The sequence below is a fragment of the Ambystoma mexicanum genome, chromosome 11 (genome assembly GCF_040938575.1).
Source record: "Ambystoma mexicanum isolate Mex_15411 chromosome 11, UKY_AmexF1_1, whole genome shotgun sequence".
In the NCBI taxonomy this organism is placed as follows: Eukaryota; Metazoa; Chordata; class Amphibia; order Caudata; family Ambystomatidae; genus Ambystoma; species Ambystoma mexicanum.
In genome coordinates, this window is record NC_090934.1 from 972,841,085 (window position 1) to 972,858,738 (window position 17,654).

Below are 17,654 nucleotides of genomic sequence, written 5' to 3' on the forward strand. Positions count from 1 at the left end.
TAGAAGTGTATATATAGAACCATAATCAATCATCATGGATGTTGAAACTCTTTCAACAAGTAGAGAAGCTTTTGAACTGTCTATTTCTTCTTTGTCATCTAGTATCATTGATATGCACTCATCAGCGTCTTCTTCACCAATTGGTGGAAGGTTTCTTGTTCCTGCAACACCTTGCAAGGTGACCCTTGCCTTTACCTATTCTGCTGATGATCTTTAAAGCGGGACATTCTGGCTTTTCTGCCCAATGATCTGCACCATCACATCTGAAACATCTCCTTGGGCTGTTCTGTCTTGGATTGCCTCTTCTCCTTGCGCAAAAGGATGTTCTCACTCTCTTGTCATCTCTCCATGTGGATTTCAGCATTCTTTCCCCCATTTTCTTCCTTGTATATGTATTTTCGTTGATGGTTGATATGGAATTGCTTACTTTGGGTGAAGTTGTAGGTTGTGGGACAACCTCTGTCTTTAGGTTGGTGTCTTTCATTCTATTCTCCAAGACCTTGACACACTTTTCTGTGTGCGCTACCTCTTTGGCAACCCTCAGAACTGTGTCTAACGGGGGTCATCTTCCCACCATAGTTTCTCTTTGACTATGGCACTGTTGCATTCTAGCATGAACTGGTCTCTGAGACGTTCATCCAGTTAATTATTGAAATTGGATGTTCTGGCCAAATTCCTTAGGCTTGAAATGTATTGTTCCACACTTTCACCCTCTTCTTGTATTATTTTCCCAAATGTATAGTGTTCTAGTATTGTACTTAATTTCTTTTCGTAGTGCTTACTCATCTTTCTGACTACTTTTTCATATTCCTTTAGGTTTTCACCCTCATTGTCTGGAAGAGTTGTTAGATCCTCAAATTTCTCTTGCCCTGCGCGCCGAGGCAATGTAGGAGCAGGGATTTCCTTCTCTCAATGCTGTAATTAGTTCCACGTATTACACTGGCATAGTGTTCAAATGATTTTATCCATCTCGTCCAGGGAATTGTGGGTTCTCCTATTTCCGACAGAAAGAAAGTTGGTGGGGAAATACCACCAAATGCCATGATGGTGGTAAAGCCTTATTAGTTGGTTGTCTATGTTGAGGTGATTGAGAGGTGGGGAGTGTGTGAGGAGCGTCCTTGTCACCATTTCTGTAGTGAAAGGGGACACAGAGACAAGCATTGTATAAACATACAAGTGATTTAATAAGTTAACAAGTCATGGAGCCCCGGCAGCCTTCTCTCATCTCTCTGTCTTCACTAACGGTCTCCCTCGCCCACACCGTTCTATCTCTGAATCCTTCTCCCATCTTCTGGGGATTGCATGAGAGTACTAAACTACACAACCACATCTCCCCAGCCCTAAAATCTCTCTACTGGATCCTGGTTGCTGCTATGATTAAGTGAAAGACCACCCGCATCACCCACAAGGCTTTCTGGGGCCTGGGACCCTGCTACATTCAACTCTCACCCTAAATACCTCCCTGCTAGAATCCTTTGGTCCTCTAGCTCCAACTCTCGGCAGATCAGATGCTTCTCTAAGCAGAGAGTGGGAAGTAGATCTCTCCCCTCCGCAGGACCCTCCGTCTGGAATGGCCTCCCCGCCCTCCCAGGCTTGAGCTGGATCTCCTTAAGATCTGGAAGCTCCTCAAGACCCTTCTTTTCTTTTCTTCCTTTCCTCTCCCTCTCCCCTGCTAACTCCCCTATCTGCCCTAGTGAATGGCTGCCTAGGTCTCTCTGAGTTCTACAGGGCACCAGCCCCCCCCCACCCAGTTCACTCCCCACCTTGCACGTAGCATGGGGATCCTCGCCCCTGGCACCCCATGCAACCAGTGGCACTTGCACTCCTTCCCTCCCCTTAGCACTCGTCTAGCCCATGTGGCCCTCTTACACCCCTTCTATCCCTTTCACTTGCATTCTCTACTCTCTACCCTGCACATCCCTTACCACCCTAGCACTTCGAATTTAATGCCGACTGGCACCCCCCCTTTCCCTCTCACTTCCAGTTACTGCAATTACACGAACCGAATGTCACAAGGCCTAGTAGAACCACTATAGTTATCTTCTCCCTTGTCCCCCCACCCCCTTTTTGTCTTGTGGCGCCTTGAAATACCATTTATTGTATTGAGGCCTTAAAAATATACATTGAATAAAAATACAATTCTCTAGGTTTACCAATGAGCAACACACCATATTTTGACTGACCCCAGTGTCAATTATGGTTGCCTAATCATTTCGGATGAGGTGGATGAGATTTGGAGAAGTATATCTTGGGATGAGTAAAGTATTTCATAACATTTTCAGCTAGAGTTAAAATAAATGAAGTACTCTTGGATTCTTTTGTGATCAGTAGCAGCACAACAGGGCTAACCCTTATCTCCGCTATTCTTTGCGCTGAGTCACTTGCTTGTGAAATCCGATCTAATAATCTTATAATAATGGTATTCAAGACATCCTGTTTGTATACAAACACAATTTATGTATGTTTGCTGATTATATTCTGGTTTTGACAACAAATCCAAAACAGTATTTCTCACACTTACATCAGGAATTGGAATGGTACCAGGAGGCAGCAGGTTTTCAAATTAATTTGGAGAAATCTGAAGTTCTGAACCTGACCCTTTCCCAACAAGAGGTGGAACTGGCACAAAAATATTACCTTTGCACTGGGTCCCTAAACATCTCATGTTGAGTAATGAACATTACTAGAGAAAAACATATGGTATCAATCAACTAACCGACATTATTACAAAACATCAAACAAGAGCTGGGCCAATGGCATATGAGATTTGTATCATTGCTTGGGTGGGAGGAGGCCATTGAAATACTGATGCTGGCCCAATTCCTTCATCTATTTCAGGAGATCCTATGACAATGTTGAAATCAATATTTTAACTAAATCTAGATCAATTAATCTGGAGTAGGAAGTGGTCAATGCTGTCTACAGCATTGCTAAAGGCACCCTAAAAATAGAGGTGGATTAGTTCTAACAGACTTTGGGCTCCGTCACGAGTTGGGCGGTAGCCTGGCGGTAAATCCACCGGGATATAGCCCAATGCAATTAGCGCAACTGCAACTTGTTCTGGCGCTATTAGCGTTACCGCCACATTTTTACCGTTCTGCAGAACTTCTGCTGAGGCCCTTTAAATTTTGTTATAAATCAGCACAGATGAGGAAATACCAACAACCTATGGGCATTGATGGGCGATGCAATAGTGGGTGAATCTTTAGGAGATGTCTTATAGCTAAAGGAACAAGGTAGACCAGGACACCTCTGACTTATGAATCATGGGATTTCCTCAACAATAAATTCAACCTCACTAACTCCCCATCCCCTTTATTACCTATACACCAGAAACCACAAGAATCCACAATATGCACCAGTCATGCAATATGAGGATTTTTGTGAAATTAAGGGTGGAATGTTGCTGCTCCTTTTGTGACACATTTAAAGGAGAAAAGGTGAAACCATTTGAACAATGTAAAATTGAATTTGGGAATGAGGAGTCTGAACGTGCTCACTATCTACAGAAAGGGAACTGGATGCTTCATAAGGAAAACAAATTAGGAGCAATAATGAAACTAACAGATGAATATTTGCTACTTTTGCATTGGGGCCCAATTAAACTAGTCTCTGCCATATAAAGCACCTGAGTCCACAGATCCTTGACCATTGTGAGGATATATGAAAGCATGCGAGAGAAGAATAAATAGACAATTGGGGGAAGAGAAGTGGCAACAGCTATGGTCAAACATTCCAAGATTTAACATTTCCACAAAAAATAGAGAAACGTGTTTCAAGGTGTCATTTAATTGGTATCTTGTCCTGTCAGAACTGCACAGAATGTTCCCAGCTCAATCTACAATCTGTTGCAGAGTATGCAGATATATAGGAAATCAGATTAATATTTAGTTCACCGGCCCTAAACTCAGTATTTTAAAAGGAGGAAGTTTTAGCAATTGCCAAAGAGAGTCTGGGTTTTCCAGTGGAGGTCGGCGCTGAGACTTTCCTCTTGGGTTTTAAACTGGCGGATTTTAGAAATGCTGCAGTGGGGTATGAAAAGTGTTCTCCCTGTTGCCCTCAGCACTGAAGTTAATTATTATACAAATGAGGAAGAAGCCTGACCCCTCATTCTTTCTGATGTGGATTTACAGACTATGGGATATTTTAGCAATAGAGCAGATCAGAAGCTCATTTAATAAATGTTTTAAAAAAAACATTTTTTGCACTAAACATTGAGTTGGAATCTATATGGACAAAATCTTAATGAGGGACTTTGATGCAGTGGGTTGATTTATGGCTATTTGACCTCTGCTAATATAATGAACAATTATAATTTCATATACCTATATCTGTGTCATTATGTAAGGTACTTCACATAATGTCATGGCAATGGGTGTTGAAGGGTTCCATTGGGGGTTATTTAAAATGACTGTGTATGTTTGATGCTCTGTATCCGCATCTAGCTCACACATTTCATTAAACAAAAAAATATTAAATAAATTAAAGTCTACAACTTCTGTATTGCAAAACACAGTGAAACATTGCAACATTCTACCAATATTTTTCACTAGGGCATTATCTCATGGAATCATTTGTCAGTCCTGGATTCATGTGCAGCTGCTTCTGAAGGGTCCACATGGGACTATTCTGGAGTGGCACAGCATTGGTTTGGATGCATACTCACATGATCATGGTTATTGTCAATGACTGTCTTCTAATGGATAGTTAATAAATAAATTAGGTGTCATTCTGTTAATTCATTTTTCACATTTGTCAATGCTTGATTTATTTTGATTCAGTAATCATTCAGCTAGTAATTTGAAATTAATACTTTAGGAGCACAGGGGATATTCAAAGAATATGCTACTCTGCTCTTCGTATCAAAGGCATTCAGTTATTTAATAATGAAATGAGAATGCTGTGTGGGTTTGAGGATAAGAAACAAAGGGAATTATTAGTTCACTCTTTGGCCTAGAACTGAGTGGGTTGTTGTTCACGCCTCCTGAACAACTAACATGATGACCACATCCATAGGTAGAATTGTGGAAGTGCAGAGCAGAAAACCTACAAATCAGATGTCAAGCGTAGACTCAGTTTAAAAATCTAAACTCACGTAGGTGGTAACCATGTGCTGTATCACAGACATATTTGCGATCATTTTAGAGTTAATTGTAAAAATGCACCGTTTCCTGTGAATTCACCCAGCAACCCACAACACACATTTCTTGGAGTATGTCAATCAGACAACGGTAATGATATGTTTCCTGGCTAAGGGTCCACAGAAGTGCTCAAGGTACATCTTGAAAGTTCCTTTTCAGGCACTGCACACATGTTCATACGCAAGCAGGTCTATGTGTGAAGCTAGTTTAGCATCCTAACTGATGGCATGCCACGCTCAGTCATTGTGGTGTATTACAAAAGGAGGACACAATAGAGTATTGAAAATCAACTGTGTCATAACATTCACGAGAGAGGAACCTTGGGCAGTCTAGCAAAGGGTTCTTAACATATCTGAACGTTTTGCAAATAGCTTTGACCTGTAAATATGAGCGCTAGATATGTAAACCTTTTGGTAACTACGAGGGGAACCTGAAAGATCAACCATTGCCAGGTGGCTCTGAGACGTCAGTGTGTTCACATTGAGCTTCCATTCCCTTGCAGCTAAAGAATCATTAACACAGGTGATGGTGAAGAGAAAACTTGATTGCTAAAGACAAATGCAATTCAAGCACTTGTTTGGCATGCATTTTATATGAGAAGAGAGGGAAACATCATGCATCAATATAAACAAGGAAATAACTAATAGAGTACATCATTATAATGCCGTAGAAAATACATATCTCTGCTGTTTTTACCTGTTGATCCTAAGAAGTATCTTTCTAAAACCGATCCATAACCCAGGGGATTTCTTGTCAGGTCACTGATTATAAAAGGCTGTAACTCCATCGTCACATTGTTGAACGGCCAGTGCGGAGCACCAAGGCTTGCTCCTCCATACCACGAAATGTTTACCATTGAAAAACAGTCCTGCAACAAAGACAGAAGGCTATTGGTGACAAAAATTATGCTCAATGTTACTAAGCCAACTCTTAATCAAGTCATATCATCATAGCTTCCATTATTTACTAAAGCAACTTCAAATAGATTGCACCGCCTTTTCCTATCCCATGATCTGAACTTCGATTAAAGTGACAGTGTCTAGGCTCGCAAACATGGGAATGGGAAAAACATGGATGTTCATTCGGAAACAGGAGTTTACATCAAATCGTTTTCACCGTATTACAATTTACTGCGAAAATCGACACGGGGAAATCATTGAATCTCGATATGATAGGGTAACATACGTTTTCGGGTGATCACGCAACCCTTTTAAAATGGACAAAAATCATTTCACAATGAAATCGCGAGGCCGGGCATAGAAAACGAAAGTAATCATTGTGGCAACAAATGCTTTCGGTTTCTGTATCAGTGTGAGAGAACGGATCTCAACGACCGGTGGGGGGTGTCTGTACTCCCACTCCCTATATGGTGGAGGAGAGGCACAGGAGACCCCAGCCAAGATTCTCTATTCGGTAGCAATGGTCGAGCAATCAAGGCCTAGCTTCTCAGGAGGTGATGCAGGCTGGTTCTTAAGTACAGTGTATCCCCAAGCCCCCACAAAGGAATATCCACACTCTGTATTGGTTAGAACACAGTCTTTATATAATCAATAGTTAAGGTTATGTACATTCATTATGATAACTCACTTTGTACTCTGGCAAAATCTACAATGACAAATATTTACAATCCTAAAGTGGTACCACCCTAGATCTCATTGAAGTGCATGAACAATACGGTACAATGTCACACAGACCAACACAGACCAATAGAGGGAAACCAGCAATAGAGAGAGGAGAGAAAATAAGATGGTTGAGCAATAGGCAGAATACTGACCCCTACCACTGGGCACAGTTCTGTGTGGAGATCCCCCCACCTGGGCAACCTGTAAAGAAAGATATAGCACGAGCCCAGTCCATATATCGCTCTGCAAGTCTTATTTTCCCCTATAATGTTTTTACCCCCCCCAATGTACCTGGTGTAGTCGACTAACGTCGAGGGACTTGTTGTTCGGCGACGGGGAATCGACGGCCCTTCTTGAATGCCTTCCCTTTCAAGCGGGAGGCACGGGGCGTCGAACGTCCGTCGACAAACGAGGTGGAATGATGTCGAAGAGGTGGCAGCTTCGTCCGAGCGGTGCTCGTCGGCGTCGGGGCGTCGGCGTCCTGCAAGGCGGAGGTGTGCGGGGCACCTCGATGACAATAGTTCTGGACCGCAAAGATTGTAGAGACGAGAGCCCAGCAAGGGCGTCGAGTCGTCCGGGTCTTTGAGGTCGTCGGGTGGCGGGAAACCCACCGGCAGGTTTCTCCTCGGCGCGTTGGTCGTCCTCGACTTTCTCCGGCAAGATAAGCGGTCGACGATGCGGTCGAGAGAGTCCTTCAATTGAGTGTTCTTAGGCAATGGAGCGGACGGCTCCGGTCGTCGGCGGCACGGCGTCAAGTGGTTCCCACGGCTGGGCAACACAACTTCGACGGGCCTCCAGCGGTTCCACAAACCTGCGAACCCTGGTCGACGGCAATGGACTTCGACGGCGTCGATGTCCGGGTGCTTCACTTCGATCTCCTCGGCGGTCCCGTCTCGGGTCGACAGCCTTTCGAGGACCTGTCTTCCAGGGCGCTTCGGCGAAGATGGAGCGGTGCTCGATGGTCCCTCGGAGCACGGGAAGAGGGCGCCTTACCAGGTCCTCTCTCGGGTCAGTCCTCGACGAATTTCGACAGCCTTCGGATCGGTCGAAGCAAATGCCACAGCAAGTCTTCTTCTTCCAGCTGGACGTCGAGGATCAGCAGTTCCAGTTACTCTTGAGTGGAGACTCAGCTTCTGGACACTTCTGAACTTCTGAACCCAATGGTTGCTTCTCAACCAATGGTTCCTTCTGAACTGAACAATTTCCAGTGGTGAGAGGTCCCCAGATATACTATCCTCCCTCTCATCCACACTGCTGGCACACACACAGCAGCCAATCACACTGCAGGGCATTCATGCAGTCAGTCAGCCAATCAGGCACACAGTGCATTCAGGCCACACTCCTCCCTTCCAGACACTCACAACAAGGAATGTGGATTGGAACAAGTACCCAGCCATTCAACACTACACACTGCATTCAGGCCAGTTTCGGGCAGGGCTGTCTCAGTCTTTGTCTCATATGCCAGAAACCAGACAACCACAACAAGGAGTGTATATTGGTCACACACTCCATTCACCCAGGTCCCACCCACAGGAGGTACCCACAACATACAGACACTGGGAAGGCTCCAGCCAGTCTAGCTGGGCCTTCACAACAATACCATATATGGAACTTCCACCCAACAGCCAGTCAGGGGGAAGGGACAGAGTCAGGGCTTCCCAGGACTTTGGGAAAAACAAGACAACAGGCAATAGAAAGCAAGAGGCCACAGGGGCCATCTTGTTTCTATCAGGAATCAACTGATCCCAATGGCAGGGCCTGGGTATCCCAAAATGGAGGATACCCAGAGCACCTGTCAAGTTCAGCATGGAGCTGCCGCCAGCCCATACCCTGCTCTGTGGGCCACCCACAGGTGCCCAAAAACATACACTAGGGGCACAGGGTTGTACCCCTACCCATGGGTGCCATAAGGGTATCCCATGGGTCTGTTCACCAAACCAAAAGAGAGAGCTGCACTGCCAGGAGTCCCACATGGACTCCGGGGCAGAAAACATAACAGAACACACGGTAAAAACAGAAAAAGGACAAGGATTCAGAGGCCCTGTCCCTCAGATGCATTTCCAGCATCACAGTCGCCCCCCCCAGACTGAGGTGGAGGGTGTCTAATCTCCCACGGGATAGACACCCTCATCCAGACGGTCAACATACCTTCTGGAAAGGCCATCTGCATTATCGTGACTCTTCCCTGGTCTGTGCTCTATGGTGAAGTCTAGCCCTTGCAGGCTAATGGACCACCTGAGCAATTTCGGGTTCTCACCCTTCATCTGCATAAGCCACTTCAGGGGCTTATGATCTGTTTGGACCTTGAAGGTAGACCCCGTAAGGTAGGGCCTAAAACGCCTAAGGCTCCAAACTATGCTAAAACACTCCTTTTCAACAGTAGCCCACCTAAGTTCTCTACCCTTGAGTTGTCTACTGATGAATATGATAGGGTGTTCTCTCCCTTTGTCATCTAACTGGGACAAGACAGCTCCAATTCCGGTGTCGCAGGCATCCGTCTGGACGATAAAGGGTCGGCTGTAGTCAGGCGCACTCAACACAGGTGCCCTACACAGACTTTCTTTCAAGCCATCAAAGGCCCTCTGACAGTCTTCAGTCCAATTAACCTTCCTAGGCTGTTTGGGTGAAGTTAGAGCTGTCAGGGGTGCAGCTATGGTTCCATAGTCTGCCATGAAATTGCGATAGTACCCAGTGAGGCCCAAAAAGGCTCTCACCTGGGTTTGAGTAGTGGGAGTCTCCCAGTTCTGTACATCCCGTACTTTACTGGAGAGAGGTTGGATTTGACCCCCTCCTACCTCATGACCAAGATAGGTAACTTTCCCCTGAGCTATCTGGCACTTGGTGGCCTTGATAGTGAGGTTAGCCCTTTTCAAGGCCTGCAAAACCTTATCCAGATGTGTCAAATGCTCTTCCCAGGTGGAACTGTAGACGGCAATGTCGTCTAAGTAAGCCACACAAAAGTCTTCCAGCCCACTGAGTGCATGGTTGACCAATCTCTGGAAGGTGGCAGGGGCATTCTTCAACCCAAAGGGCATGACCCTAAACTGGTAGAGTCCCTCAGGTGTTGAGAAGGCCGTCTTTTCCTTGGCATGGTCCGTCAGAGCTATTTGCCAATAGCCTGAGGTAAGGTCAAAGGTGCTCACAAACTTGGCAGCACCTATGGTGTCCACGAGCTCATCAGCCCGGGGCAATGGGTGTGCGTCAGTCTTGGTGACGGCATTGACTCCTCGGTAGTCCACACAGAACCTCCAATCCTTGGTACCCGCCTGGGAACTTGCCTTGGGGACAAGGACCACTGGACTGGACCAGGGACTGGTTGAGGGTTCAATAACACCCAGATCCAACATCTTGGCGACCTCAGCCTGGATGTGGTTTTTGACGGTATCTGACATACGATAGCTCCTGCTTTTGACATGCACACTGTCACCAGTGTCAATTTCGTGCTTACACCACGGTGTAAGGCCCGGTGTCAGTGAAAACAGAGAGGCATACTGCTGGAGCAAAGCCCTGCAGGCCCTCTGCTGCTCTGTTGTCAAATCTGGAGAGAGATGTACTCCCTCCACGGAGCCATCCTGAGGGTTGCTATGCAGCAAATCAGGAAGGGGCTCACTCTCATCCTCTTCTTGCCCAGAAGCTAGCAAGAGACATGAGGGAGGGTCAAGGGGACCGACGATGTCGATGCCCACCCTCTCAGATGGTGTGCCAACCACTGGCAACAGCTGTAGTGGGGCAATGACACTGCCTCCAGTCTTGCCAGACAACTGACAAGTTGGGCAGGTCCTGCAGTGGGACTCCACTTCTACTCCCATCCGTGGCCAGTAGAAATGGGCAGAGAGCCTCTGCTTAGTCTTCTTGGTCCCAAGATGACCAGCCAAGGGCACCTCATGCGCCAACTGCAGTAGGAAGGGCCTGTAAACCTGGGGTACCACCAACCTCTTGCGGGCACCAGGTTCAGGCTTAGTGGGCTCACTAACAAGGAGCTCACCCTCCCAATAAATCCGGAAATTCCTAGGCACCTCTCCTTGTGCCTGGGCCAGGGCCTGTTTCCTCAGTCCCTCGAGAGAGTGGCACTCTCTCTGTCCCTTACAGAAGTCCGCCCGGGAGGGTCCCCCTTCGGCTAACAAGCATTGAAGGTCGGGATGATCCTCCGGGTTAAGAACCTCTCCCACAGGAGAGTCTTCTGTCTCTTCTCCCACAGGCGTTGAGTTTGGGTTTTCCACTGGACCCAGCCCGTCCGGAGCATGGATCCCAATGGGTGCAGCAGGAAGAGAAGGTGCTCCCTCCACAGAGGCGGCCTTCTTGGTCTTCCTTCTTCGTGCCTTAGGCCTCGCCTTTGGCTCGGGTACCGGACTCACAGCCAGACCCGGTGTCACCTGTGACCTAGTGACTGCAGCAGCAGTCAGGGGAAGACCATCCGAGATCAACCCCAACTCTACTAGATCATTCCCTAACAAAATGTTAGCAGGGACATTGTCCTGAACCAGGACAGGAAGCTTCGCTGTCTTGTAGCCAATCATGAGTGTGACTAAGGCTACAGGGGATAATTTGGGAGGCCCACCAGCTAACCTGGTGGTTTGCAGAGGAGCACCTTCATAGTCCTCTGGCTTGAGCAGGGTCCTGTCCACCACTGTCATGCTTGCCCCAGTGTCTCTCAAACCAGTAGAAGGCTGGCCATTCAAGAGGACACTTCTCAAAAACCTACGGGTGTTCTGTGGGATAGTCGCCAGTACTTCCGCGTACTGGTCCCAGGCCCCAAGGGACACTAAGGAAATCTCCACCGGAGCACCAAATGTGATACTGGCAGAGGAGGGGAGGACAGTGGCCTCCACCTCAGACACGGGGTAAGGGTAGGTCAGGCTGACAGCCTGTACTCCAAGTGCCTTACCTTTACACTTGGGGTCACCCCTTTTGTGATCCAGAGCCCCACAATCCCAACAAGTGCCAGGAGTGCGGGGTACGGTACTGGAACCACTGGGAACCTGCTTTGCAGCAGGTGGACCACTACTCTTATTCCCACCCACAGATGACTTATCCCCACTAGATTTTTGGGTCTTCGGAGAGGAAGGTTTTGGTTTACCCGACTGTGATTGCTTGGGGGGCTCCTCAGCCTTCTGAGAGGCCCCCTTCTCTTTATCCTTGTCCTTCCCACTGGAGTCCTTAGGGGACACCCGGTGGGAGACCCACCTGTCAGCCAACCTAGCCAGCTTAAAGGGGTCCAAAATGTTCTGGTCAGCCACATACTGACGCAGCTCTGGTGAACAGGCTTCAGAGAAATGCTCAAAAAACAAGAGGTGGGACAATTCAACAAAAGTCTTAACCTTGTATCCATCGAACAACCCCATCATGTTCATGTGCGCAGCACTCACCCAGTCAACCCAAGACATATTCTCCTTTTTCTTAAAATCCCTGAACCTTCTAAGGTATTGGGTAGGTGTCTTGCCGAACTTGGCAATCAAAGCAGACTTCATACACTCGTACTGACCCCTTTCTTCCACACTCAGCTTCAGAATACAGTCATACCCGGTTTGAGGCACTCTGCTTAACAAACACTTCGCCCAATCTCTTTTATCCACATCATGAATCTCACAAGCCATTTCAAACGCTTCAATCCATTGGAGGATATCCGAACCCTCCACAAATACACCAACCAAATCTTTCATAAACTTGGTGGCTGGGGACCTGACACTCTCACTGGATCTAGCTGAAGTCTCCACTCTAGCTTTCTCTAGCTGGATCCTCTGACATTCAGTGTCCTGGCTCTTGAGTTCAAGGTCCTTATTTTTGAGTTCCACTTGTTGAGCCAACTCCTCTTTCTTAAGCTCAGCATCTATTTCCAACTTGCGGTATTCAAAGGCCAATCCTTAATAACTCAAGTTCTAAGGAATTGCTGGAGTTTGGAACAGAGGCAGCAGGAATGGTGGCATTCCCAGAAACAGATTCAGCTGAAACCCCAGGGGCAGAGTCCTCATTGGTTGCATTCCCCCCCTCATCAAGAGTTTCACTATCAGTCTGGTAGTCCACCAGGGCAGCTATCAGCTCAGCCCTAGACTTATCCACAAAGTCTAACTCCCTAGCTTCACAAGCACTCTGGAGAGCCTCCAAGCTCATCCGAGTTAATTTGCCATTCGCAATAGACTCCATTGTTTGTAATGCAGTTACCTTGTACACAACTAAACCTTAATTCAATAAAGGGCAAATATCCTTTGTAAGTGGCACGGTTATACACTGATTCTTAAAACCATAAGCATCCCACCGCTTGCCACCAGTGTGAGAGAACGGATCTCAACGACCGGTGGGGGGTGTCTGTACTCCCACTCCCTATATGGTGGAGGAGAGGCACAGGAGACCCCAGCCAAGATTCTCTATTCGGTAGCAATGGTCGAGCAATCAAGGCCTAGCTTCTCAGGAGGTGATGCAGGCTGGTTCTTAAGTACAGTGTATCCCCAAGCCCCCACAAAGGAATATCCACACTCTGTATTGGTTAGAACACAGTCTTTATATAATCAATAGTTAAGGTTATGTACATTCATTATGATAACTCACTTTGTACTCTGGCAAAATCTACAATGACAAATATTTACAATCCTAAAGTGGTACCACCCTAGATCTCATTGAAGTGCATGAACAATACGGTACAATGTCACACAGACCAATAGAGGGAAACCAGCAATAGAGAGAGGAGAGAAAATAAGATGGTTGAGCAATAGGCAGAATACTGACCCCTACCACTGGGCACAGTTCTGTGTGGAGATCCCCCCACCTGGGCAACCTGTAAAGAAAGATATAGCACGAGCCCAGTCCATATATCGCTCTGCAAGTCTTATTTTCCCCTATAATGTTTTTACCCCCCCAATGTACCTGGTGGAGTCGACTAACGTCGAGGGACTTGTTGTTCGGCGACGGGGAATCGACGGCCCTTCTTGAATGCCTTCCCTTTCAAGCGGGAGGCACGGGGCGTCGAACGTCCGTCGACAAACGAGGTGGAATGATGTCGAAGAGGTGGCAGCTTCGTCCGAGCGGTGCTCGTCGGCGTCGGGGCGTCGGCGTCCTGCAAGGCGGAGGTGTGCGGGGCACCTCGATGACAATAGTTCTGGACCGCAAAGATTGTAGAGACGAGAGCCCAGCAAGGGCGTCGAGTCGTCCGGGTCTTTGTGGTCGTCGGGTGGCGGGAAACCCACCGGCAGGTTTCTCCTTGGCGCGTTGGTCGTCCTCGACTTTCTCCGGCAGGATAAGCGGTCGACGATGCGGTCGAGAGAGTCCTTCAATTGAGTGTTCTTAGGCAATGGAGCGGACGGCTCCGGTCGTCGGCGGCACGGCGTCAAGTGGTTCCCACGGCTGGGCAACACAACTTCGATGGGCCTCCAGCGGTTCCACAAACCTGCAAACCCTGGTCGACGGCAATGGACTTCGACGGCGTCGATGTCCGGGTGCTTCACTTCGATCTCCTCGGCGGTCCCGTCTCGGGTCGACAGCCTTTCGAGGACCTGTCTTCCAGGGCGCTTCGGCGAAGATGGAGCGGTGCTCGATGGTCCCTCGGAGCACGGGAAGAGGGCGCCTTACCAGGTCCTCTCTCGGGTCAGTCCTCGACGAATTTCGACAGCCTTCGGATCGGTCGAAGCAAATGCCACAGCAAGTCTTCTTCTTCCAGCTGGACGTCGAGGATCAGCAGTTCCAGTTACTCTTGAGTGGAGACTCAGCTTCTGGACACTTCTGAACTTCTGAACCCAATGGTTGCTTCTCAACCAATGGTTCCTTCTGAACTGAACAATTTCCAGTGGTGAGAGGTCCCCAGATATACTATCCTCCCTCTCATCCACACTGCTGGCACACACACAGCAGCCAATCACACTGCAGGGCATTCATGCAGTCAGTCAGCCAATCAGGCACACAGTGCATTCAGGCCACACTCCTCCCTTCCAGACACTCACAACAAGGAATGTGGATTGGAACAAGTACCCAGCCATTCAACACTACACACTGCATTCAGGCCAGTTTCGGGCAGGGCTGTCTCAGTCTTTGTCTCATATGCCAGAAACCAGACAACCACAACAAGGAGTGTATATTGGTCACACACTCCATTCACCCAGGTCCCACCCACAGGAGGTACCCACAACATACAGACACTGGGAAGGCTCCAGCCAGTCTAGCTGGGCCTTCACAACAATACCATATATGGAACTTCCACCCAACAGCCAGTCAGGGGGAAGGGACAGAGTCAGGGCTTCCCAGGACTTTGGGAAAAACAAGACAACAGGCAATAGAAAGCAAGAGGCCACAGGGGCCATCTTGTTTCTATCAGGAATCAACTGATCCCAATGGCAGGGCCTGGGTATCCCAAAATGGAGGATACCCAGAGCACCTGTCAAGTTCAGCATGGAGCTGCCACCAGCCCATACCCTGCTCTGTGGGCCACCCACAGGTGCCCAAAAACATACACTAGGGGCACAGGGTTGTACCCCTACCCATGGGTGCCATAAGGGTATCCCATGGGTCTGTTCACCAAACCAAAAGAGAGAGCTGCACTGCCAGGAGTCCCACATGGACTCCGGGGCAGAAAACATAACAGAACACACGGTAAAAACAGAAAAAGGACAAGGCTTCAGAGGCCCTGTCCCTCAGATGCATTTCCAGCATCACAATCAGGCACCGTGATTTGGGTTTGCAGGGGTGTCCCCCGCTTCATTTGAACAGCTCCAAACTAGTCGCCAGGTGATGGTGTCAATAAGGTTGTTTAGAAAAAAAACAAATCAGACGCTCGAAACTCTTGCGGAGGGTCATACACATGTTTTGCATGAGGAAATCACATCTAATTCAGATTCAGCTACGGAGGCAACCTACAAAAAGGTAAATAGTCCACAAAAAGGGATTTTAAATGTACCATTTAGTCAGCTTTAACGTGTTCAATATTAAGGAGAAACATGCACAATGAACGTGTAGCAGCAACGCTTTACGAGCATTTAGTTTGTGGCTGCTTTATCATGTGATCACATCGATTGTGTTGTAATCACCCTAAACCGTTCATTCAGGTTAGAAGATTACACCATTTGTCAGTGCTGTGCTTTCATGCCTTTATTCACTGCATTTCAGGAGTTGCAGCCTTGGGTAATTTCTATTGACTAAACTAGACTTATGTTAAACTGATGTAAAAGCAAATGCCAGGAGGGGAAGAGAGGGTCCTTAGTAACAAAGTCATCGGGCAACCTTACTGATGATTCAGGTTTAACCTGTGTGAAAAACCTAAGGTGTTTTCCCTTCCGACTCCCAGGGAATTTTCCAAACAGGTGACCAGGGGAGGGCCATCGCTTTTGGATCCCGACACTCAGGGCAGACTAGCGGGGGGGGGATCACCTGGGTGGAGGGTCCCTTGCGATTAGGGAGGGATTACCCGAGGGTGAGATATGGTATCCCCCTTTCAAATAACCCCACCTCTCAACATCCCCTTGGCCTACTGTCAGCCAGATCCCTGGTTACCCCAGAACCCTCAATGCTTCTCCCCTCTTAATAACATTACGACGGAACACCTACACTCAAAAGGTCTTTTCTCTTTCTATGAATGCCCCTCTAATGAGGACAGGCGAAGTCAGGCACTTAGCTGCGATCCCAAACACCTGAATCCAATTGAGAACTGATTAAGTATTAAAGGTGGAAAACAGATTCACAAAGGGAGAACGGATAGCCAGGAAGGCAAAGGCGAGTTCGAGAAGGAGAGCAGGCGAGATGGCAAGCAGCTGGGCAGAGGCTGTTGAAAACTAGGCTTGAGAGAACGGGATGCTGAGACACTACAAGGCTGCAGGTGGAAGCAGGAGAAAGCGTGACGAGGGAGCCGTGTCTCCAAGAAGCCAAAAGGGTTTGTCAAAGGAAGCCAAGAAGCTGGTTAATCTCTCCGAACTTTGTGCCAAGAGATTGCTTGTTTCCCTGGTACAGCGAAGCCACCCAGGCAGGTCTGAGGCTCAGGAGGGGAGTGACCCTGACCTCGGATAAAAGAAACATCAAGGACACAATGTTAAAGTATAGTTCAAAGTGATGAGAGAGAGCCCGGTTTGTAACTATGCAAATTATTCCCAAGTTGCAAGCAAGGTCACATGTAAGAAGCAGAGTGGTCCTGTGGAATACCGCATTGTCAAATGTCTCTGTGAAATTAAACAAAGTATCGCTGAAGTGAAAAGCAAGTTGAATAAAGTTAGTGAAAGTGAAAGCCAACGGGAAACGCTACGGAAGAGAATATTGAGTGAAGCAAGATCCCGATGGGGATCAGATCAAACAGAACTGAGTGAATAAATGAAGTGACAAGAAAATTGAACTTGTCAGGGTGCTAAGGAGCAGGTTTGACACGGAGACATGGAAGTAGAACTTGTGGTGCTAGAAGGCATGCTTGAGGAAAGACTAACAGAGTATAAGGAATACGATAACCAGAATGCAACAGTATCAGAGTGGTCAGGCATGGGAATAAGTAAAGCTGTGCCATTTCGAAAGTCTTCAACATAAACCGCATTAGGAAAGCAGGAAGATTGGTGAAGGGAACCCCTTGTATCAAGATGATGAAATATTGTAAAGTTACATACTAAAGAGTTGAAAGTAACAAGTAAAGAGGGTGTAAGCTCTGGTGAGGAAAGCCGGAAAGATCCGCCCAGGAACATAATTAAAGTAGAACTGTGTTATGCTCGAGAGCATTGAATCAGGCAAAGGAAGCCTGAGAAAGAGAACATTGTAGTACAACACAGTTCTGTTTTAACAGAGCATTGAATCAGGTGAGGGAAGTACATGAACTGTGCTGAGTAAGAAAACTATTGAACCGACTTTTGTAAACTGTTTGTAAGGAACTGAGCATTTGGAGATCCAAAATGACTTAAGCTTGGGGAAGGGAGTTGAGATGAAACTCCATGAACATTCT

General features: G+C 47.4%; 1 protein-coding gene across 1 annotated transcript in view; it reads right to left on the reverse strand.

Annotated features, from left to right (window-relative positions):
- Nucleotides 1-17,654, reverse strand: part of LOC138503979 (SITS-binding protein-like) — a 945,315-nt gene that overhangs the window by 843,980 nt on the left and 83,681 nt on the right. The window contains exon 2 of the mRNA XM_069624126.1: nucleotides 5,838-6,009. Coding sequence (XP_069480227.1) covers nucleotides 5,838-6,009 — 172 coding nt within the window. The remainder of the gene's footprint in view (nucleotides 1-5,837; nucleotides 6,010-17,654) is intronic.